Source organism: Tasmannia lanceolata, unplaced genomic scaffold (assembly GCF_043159265.1).
Source record: "Tasmannia lanceolata isolate RefF3 unplaced genomic scaffold, GAP_Taslan_0.1 ptg000006l, whole genome shotgun sequence".
Classification (NCBI taxonomy): Eukaryota; Viridiplantae; Streptophyta; class Magnoliopsida; order Canellales; family Winteraceae; genus Tasmannia; species Tasmannia lanceolata.
The window spans coordinates 14,775,410-14,783,202 of NW_027518683.1; the positions used below are offsets into that span (position 1 = coordinate 14,775,410).

At 35.9% G+C, this 7,793-nt stretch overlaps 1 protein-coding gene across 2 annotated transcripts; it reads right to left on the reverse strand.

Moving 5' to 3' along the window:
- Window positions 1-236: 236 nt before the first annotated feature.
- Window positions 237-6,677, reverse strand: LOC143879843 (gamma-glutamylcyclotransferase 2-1-like). Of its 2 annotated transcripts, none has more exons than XM_077382481.1 (9): window positions 6,348-6,677; window positions 3,482-3,601; window positions 3,283-3,359; window positions 2,419-2,475; window positions 2,275-2,331; window positions 2,122-2,162; window positions 1,495-1,566; window positions 1,261-1,340; window positions 237-625 (listed from the first exon to the last, which is right to left on the reverse strand). In XM_077382481.1, the coding sequence occupies exons 2-9, from the start codon at window positions 3,588-3,590 to the stop codon at window positions 447-449; spliced, it is 672 nt and encodes a 223-aa protein (XP_077238596.1). In that variant the 5' UTR covers window positions 3,591-3,601; window positions 6,348-6,677; the 3' UTR covers window positions 237-446. The 2 variants fall into 2 exon arrangements, with proteins under 2 accessions (XP_077238596.1, XP_077238595.1); XM_077382480.1 differs by having other exon boundaries at window positions 6,327-6,677.
- Window positions 6,678-7,793: the final 1,116 nt, after the last annotated feature.

Below are 7,793 nucleotides of genomic sequence, written 5' to 3' on the forward strand. Positions count from 1 at the left end.
TGATTCCCAATGTACCTTAACGGGCGCCCTTTTAGGGCACGTAGCAAAACCCTTTACTTAAATCAGCACCTGCATGTCGGATCATATGCAAAAAGGCCATAAAGTTTTCACCTCTTTCAGTATCTCAGTAATCGTATTTTTCAAACTAAGGTAAAACACCAGCCAAAGCTTAAAAAGGTGGAATCATATAAATGCACGTCTACTTAGAAAAATGAAACCATAAAACAAGGAAGAGATTAGACAAAACATTTCTTTCTTGTCAATTGAATATCTAAGACGTTACATTGTTTGAGGTTGTATAATAACGTTAGCTGATATAGGATTGTTAACCTCTATATAACGTAGTTAAAAGAGAGGGAGATTTTCAAAAAAAATGTTGGGAGGGTGAAGGGAGGTTTGGTTTTTCTTCATTTTTTTGTTGGGGTTTTTGCTGCTTCTTCTCTACTCTAAGAAGTGTCCATGACAATGGTTTCTTGAAGGGGGGCAACACGGTGCATGTGCGGAAACTCAGTTCTGTGGGAGATGATGTGAGTCCCACTCATCTTCTTCTCTCTCGCCCTTCCCATTACCCCAAGAACCTTCCTCACTTCGTTTGCCAGCTCTATCACCGATTCCTCTGGGTGACCTGTTTTTATTTAACAAAAACAATATTGAAACAGAGTAGAGTCAGCATCATATTAGGGAAAAAACTATGATTGAAACATAGAACTTAAAACAAACAAATAGTCACGTAAAACTATTACGGTGACACTCTTCCTATAGGAATAATATTTTTGTGAAATTTTTTTCTAGGACTTTTTCGTTTCTATGATTTGGAGGGAAATGATATACGGTAATGGCTTATTTAGTGAGAGATCATTATCAATTCAAGGTACCCTAAGTAAAATTTGAACTAGAATTTGAATTTTCCAAGAAGGTGAAGACAGCTGCTCAAGAGTAACAGATTATTAGAGTGACTCAATTTCAACTTGCTGACCTCCAACAGCCTTGGAATGATCTGTCTTTACTATTTATTTTTCTTGAATTGTTATATTCAAGCTTTGTACACCTTCTTCCTTTAGAAGTAGGTATTTTGTTTAAACTCAGGCAGAACAGTGAGAACAAGTTTGGATTGGCTCAGTAGGCCAAAGCTGAGTCGGCTCAGGCAAGTAATGAATGATTTCGAGGGTTGTTAAACAGGAGCTTAAACAATGATCCATGAAGAAAGGAGAATGATAACTAACATACTAAATGATTAGGAAGCTCAAAGCACAAGCGTACCAATATCGTTCATGGCCTTCTCTAACAAGAACAGGTAGTCTCTATTGTCTCCACAAGGGCCTGTAGCGGTTGCAATTTGGCTGAAACAAAGAGAAAAGCAATACATCATAAAAGATATCAATATCTAACCTAACCACCTATTTAAGATAACTAACCAAATATGCAAATCAGAAATTAATGGTGAAAGAGAAGACAAAAAGGAAAATTCTGTTTATTTTCTCATATTTTCTTTACCTCGCCATTTCCTCCAGTGGGGCTGGACCTAAGTAGTACTTGTTTGCTTCTTTGTCAGGAGTAGATGTGAATCTGCAAATGAATAGGAAATTTAACAAAGATTGATACTTCCCCCCCTTTTTTTTGAATGATGATTGATACTTTCCCCTTATATGTTTAAAAGTAGAAGCTGAAAGCAAAGCTACAGTAATTGTTATTTTTGTGTGTGTTTAAAAGTAGGAAATGAATGAATTGGAAACATTAGGTATAGACAATAACCTCAATTTAACTTTTGAAAAGTCACCAATACATTACATTCAGCCAATATTTTAATCCAATGATACAAAGAAACTCAGTGACTAATTTGATGGATGTATTAACCAAGTACAAATTTCTGATTTCATAAAAAATCAGCCAAGCCAATCACCGACTTCCAAATTTCATATGAGATTGAGGTTTTTAAAAATTATTCTGAATTATAATTACTGTGAAGAAAAGGAAACAAAATGAATTTCCGAGGCAAGTAACACGGTCCCAGTTCTAGACTTCACTTGAAAGTTTTTTTCTTTAAGTGTCATGTTATAAATATCAAATTTCTTTACTGAAACTTCAGAAATTTAGGCTTTGAATGTGGGTAGAAGGACTTACACCATAATTCCAGTTAAGGCCGGTATTAAAGGATCTCCTTCCTGGAAAGAGAAAAGCGAACACAAAATGAACACAAAAAAAATCACAAAGGTAAACATGTCAACTGCTAATTACTATGAGAATAAGATTTAACAAGTGAATTTTGGCCTCTACCTTGTAAAAATCTACGGATGTTTTCTGATCGTACTCACATTCTCTTCTCTCCAAATACTACAAATCAAGAAAAAGAAGTTAAACTACTGTAGTTTAGAGTTGGGTCTTTGTTTTCAGGTAATGGAAACTTCAATTAAGGCTCACCTCCATAGCTGCTTTTTCCTTTTCCGGACCTCCTCTTACACAGTATGCAGCACCCCACTAATAAAATATTGCAAAGACAAGTGTCAGAACACAAAACAAAATATAAGCTGGTGAAAAAAAAACTATAGATATCCCAATCAGTAAAAGATATGCAAAATCAATGTCTACTTAGATATGTCTCTATATCTTAGTTTACAATTGTCTATTTTTAACAATTAGTATTAGAGCATTGACACTGACTTGTATTTCAAAACTCAAGATCTACTTGGAAATTGGACCTCTGATATCCAAGTTAAATTTGCCAACACAATTAAATACAAGGACTCATCGATTGATAAACTAATTGGTAAATGACAAAAGGATAGGTACGTTCATAGTTGTGGGTTAGTGTTGAAACTTGAGCGTAGGTTAAAGGAAAACTGAGATGGAGAAGGAAAAGAAGAGAGGTGTTCTTTTTTTGGTATTGAGCTCTCAAGCGAATAAGAAAGAAATTTTGAAGGGATCCTTCATATCACCTATCCAAATTAGGAGAAAGGAAAAGAAAGCAGAAACTAAGAAAGGTTATCTCCATTTATGTTTCACAATTCATCGGAGTACATATAAATTATAAAATAAGAAAATGACAGCTGCCACTGGTTGGATAGCCGTGGATCTTCTGCGATATGCATAGGTTCCCGACTGCTTCAGCCAACGGAACCGTGTGGACCACATGTCCTGGGGGTCACTAAACCAATCCTCAATTGAAAATTAAAAAAAATAAATTAAATAACAATTGATAAACTTGTCGATTTTATTACGACTCAGCTAGTAAATCACAACATTGGCGGTCATTTTTAAAAAACCAACAGATCAGGTTCTACTCACACAGATGGCTCCTTTCTCAGCTTCCAAGGTAAGAGTTCTAGCTGGGTTTTTAGGCGTTCCTCTGTGATCAATGCAAGCTGGGACAGGAAAAATCAAACATATACCCATAAGAAATCGATCACTTGTAAATCTCAGATACCGAATTCTAAAATCAAAACATATTTTTTTGTTATCCGCTATGCAGAATACAACACCTTACCAAGGTCAAATACACGCTTGTAATCCTTGATGAAGCCTATCACTTTCTCGTCGAATTCGAATCCTGGGTTCCAGACCAAGGAGCCATAACCAAATACCCACAGCACCATGATTTATCTTCCTGAAATTTTGCAAAGTTTCAATTAAGGTATACAGAAACCATCTTCCTTAGCTAGTCAATTAAATAATAACCATGGATTAAAAAATTGTGACTTGGGTTCAACTCGTTTGGCCATAGATCCAGCCAGCCTAATAATCTTTTGGCTAGGGATTTAAAACTTAGTACTTACTGTAGATGTTTTTTTTTTGACAAGTAAGCAAAATGAGATCTTTAGAAAGGATAAAATCCTTAAGGACTTTGAAATTTTTATGGACTTTGAAAAGCTTATGGCTCATTTCTAAGAGAGAAATGTTAATTAGTCATAGAATGTGCTTTGTAAGCACATCACAGCAAAAACATATTTCAAGAAAAATAAAATAAAATAAAGAAGATCCTAACCGTACTGCTTTCCCTTGCATGCATAGAACAAATAAAACAACAACAATGACAGGAATTACTATAACAGTTATTCTTATCTTATTTGGGAGCTCTTTCTGCTAAATCTTCAGCTTAGCAAGAATCATCCTCAAAACAATGGTTTGATAATAGTGACAGTAAAAAAGGCAACGCAGGGATCCCCATTTTATGTTTATTTCTGGTTTTATATGATTATATCTACATCACAAGATCCAAACTCAAAACAAAAGCTAGAAAATTTGAAAAGAATGCGACTTGGAAAGCTACATTGTCTACTTTGCACTTGCAGCTAGCAGGGATGGAAAGAGCAAAAAGGAGAAAAGGAAGACGAAGGCAACTTGCCATAAAAATCAAACTAAAGAGAAACAATTTTTTTTTCAATCATCTGCTGATTATCAGACACATATCCAAGGCATGAAGATAAATGTCAGATTAGGAACCAAATGACATGGACGGGAAAAAAAGAGAGAGGCAAACCTCTTGCAAAAAGGAGTTCAAGAACTTCTTCAAATTCAATGAGGAAAAACACCAAACGAAGGAGCTGAATGCAATAATCTAAGGAAAATTGCAAGAAGCTGCTGGAAGTTCAAGGTTCTTCGTATCTTGCTGAATCTTCTCATCCATTAGATCTGTAAGTGATATCTCTATCTTAGGTGTTTTGCATTTCAAATTTGGCAAGAAAATCATGGAAATCAACCTCAAAGCAGCTATTGAATGTGTAGCCTATCTCTTACTACTAGTGGTGGATTTGGTTAATTCCTCTACATTTCCTCTCTTGTAATGGCACTTGGAAAAGGCACTAACTCTTGTGATAGGGAAGGTCCTATAATTGTATGCCTATTGTTTGTTGAAATGTCTATGAGGTTCAAGTGGAAATTCCTTGCTCAAAAGCTTGTTCCAGATCTGGAACCTTGTATTTGGACGTCAATATGCATGTAGTCCCCCTCCCAAGGAAGCAGGAATCTCTATGCATAACGGGGAATCCCGATTCCCTGAAAATCGATTCGGAAATGGGAATCTTCTCAATTCTCCATTTTTTTGGAATCCCATTCCGGAAACATGGAAAACGTGATTCCCACTCTATGGGAAACACATATCCCACTCTATGGGAACTGCGTTTCCTACCTACCCTCCCCTTCTCTTGCTGATCCACTTCTCTTCTTGCAGGTCCTCTTATGTCTTTACTACTTTTATTATCCATTTACTTGAGATTAGGATGTAAATAAGGGAATATCCCCCATTTGAATCTATTAAAACTAGTTTCAAGACCCAAATATAAAAGGATAGAAAGTCAAGTTTCCAGTTCTAGTACGAAATTTGAAAAAAACAGGTCAGGTGAAGATCTTTACTTTCAAATGATGGGGTATTTTTCTAATTTTAAAAATTCATAAATTCTATCATGTCCAAATATTATTAAATCTCAGAAGTCCGGTAAAAAAATCTTATAATTTGATATCTAAATTTTTTTCATCTTGTCACGCACTGATCAACGCAATGGTCAGCATAGGCATTTAAGTTGATAGTGATTTTCCTTTTAAGTAAATGTTGGATCTTTTAATAAAAAGTATTTTATTAAATATTTGGTTTATATGATTATTTCTTATATTTTTAGTATTTTTTTTTTAATATTTAACTATTAAGAAAAAATCCTTCGACCCTTCACGCGCCGCGCCTCTTCACGATTCCCGCTTTTGACCATCCTGGGAGCCTTTGATTCCCGCTTCGCTTCCCACTTTTGATTCCCGCCCTGGCAACCTTGGTCCCTCCCTCCATGATACCTACCTGAACTTTAATTTCAAGGAATGCTATAATACTGACGTTTAGAGGTGGAGTTGTGTTTTTCTTTTTCTTTTTTTTCTTTTTTTTTTTTTTTTTTTTTTGAATGGTAGGTGGAGTTGTGTTTTGTTTTTGTTTTTGTTTTTTTTTTTTAATTAATTGTCCCATGGAAACATATGAAATTTTTAGCATGCAGCCGTGTAATAAAGCATGTAATTGCAACGCCCAGATGGCCATGGAAGAAAAAAGGCCAACCACGATTTATATCTACAACAATGCACGATTCAAGAACAAAGAAACTTAGATCTATAGCATAGCGAAAATCCATGGAAGATTAGAATGAGAATTAGTAAAGGAAAACTATATTTTAAACCTGAAGGAAAATAAAAAAAAGATTAAAACGAAAAATAGTAAAAGGAAAACTAAATTTTAAAACTGAAGGGAAAATCAACAGAGAAACATGAATATAAGACCAGATCAAAGATTCTTATGAAGTAATGACAGAGAAATCAATGATAATAGAGAAAAAAAAGAGAAGATAGATGTATCTTACCAGAAAGTCAGAAAAAACAACCAGATCTAAGAATCCGAAGCTCCAGAAAACCGAACTCAGCGCCGAGCCTTCTCTACGAGCAAAAATAAAAACCCCTAATTTCGAGCTCCCTGCAGATGGAACCTTAGAAATCTCACGAATATCCTCTGTAATGGGAATCAAAGAGCGTTTTGAGAGATCTCCAAATTAGAAACTTTCAGATATTCTACTAATCAATGCGCATGAGAGAGAGACGATAGAGAAAAATCGCTTAGGGTTTTTCCAAACCCTAAAACTCGAAAACGCCTATATTCCCGTCTCTCCCTCGTTCTCTGTTTTTATATTTTTCCCGAGGAAGACGAGCGGAGGGGAGGAGATCTGAGACTTCTTATAGAGGATGCATGATGTGTTTTCTTTTAATACATGATGTCATGTATGTTTATTATTCTATACATACATCATCCATCCTGCATGGTTATTTAGTGACACGAAAACGACGTGTACTATCGGTTTCGGGACCACAACTGAAAATCTGGACGGTGAGGATCTCTATACACGCGGACCATGTGCAAGTTGGTTGCTGACTTGCTTCCAAATTGTGGGCCCCAACTTTGAAACTACGCTGGATGGCCGTACGACATGTGATGCATCGTCGTATACGCGCGTCATGATGATCTATACAAGTGCTGGAAAGAGGTGGAAATATCATTTGAGGAGTTGTAGTGAGAAATTAAAATAGGGAGAGGTGGTGGCAACTACCAAAAGAAGGGTGGAAATAATAGATATTTAGTCAAATTGAGAGGTAGTGAGGGAATTATTTTAGAAGAGTTTAGGTAGATGGGAGAAACATGTTTGATTAAAATATATAGGATCAGTAACGGTGAAAGATGACACTAAATAAACTATCATGGAAATAATTGACACGTGGGAGCATGTGTTTCATAAATTCAACATAAAATTTGGCCACAATCACTATCAAGTAAATTATTGAGGGAGATGGTTTGACCCAAAAATCAGTCTTTCACGTTTTTTAAAGGGTAGAGGTTAAAGAAAATGTATGTAGTTTGAGATACTATTCTAGCAACCATCGTTGGGATTTGGTTCGATCAATTGATCCTCTTGTGTGTGCGATAATTTCATATGGGGGTCGTCACGAGGTAGAGCTTTGATATCATCCATAAATTATTGCTTACTCTTGGTGAAACCCCGAAGATGGTTTGTTGATCAAGCGCTAGGGTTACTTGGTCAAGGTGGGGGGACCTTGTGCTTGTCTTTCTGATCAACATGACTGATCACATACTAGTGGGACACATGGAGCCCAACAGCTTGGATCTTGGCATGCCATTTGCTAAGTATACAATAGGAAAACGAGAAGCATCATGAAATTAGCCAATGCGGTCTAATATGTTATAAAAGCATTTATGTACAAATGTAGCTAGTAGCTACTTATGTATAATACATGGATGCTCACTGACAAGCCAAAAGGCA

Bases quoted from the DNA above. Each gene is read 5' to 3' on its own strand.
- LOC143879843 (XM_077382481.1), bottom strand. From the start codon at position 3,590: ATGGTGCTGTGGGTATTTGGTTATGGCTCCTTGGTCTGGAACCCAGGA. The intron at 2,332-2,418 runs GTGAGCCTTAAT...CTTGATTTGTAG, and splicing joins AGGAAAAAGCAGCTATGGAG to TATTTGGAGAGAAGAGAATG. The intron at 1,341-1,494 runs GTAAAGAAAATA...TCTTTGTTTCAG, and splicing joins CCACTGGAGGAAATGGCGAG to CCAAATTGCAACCGCTACAG.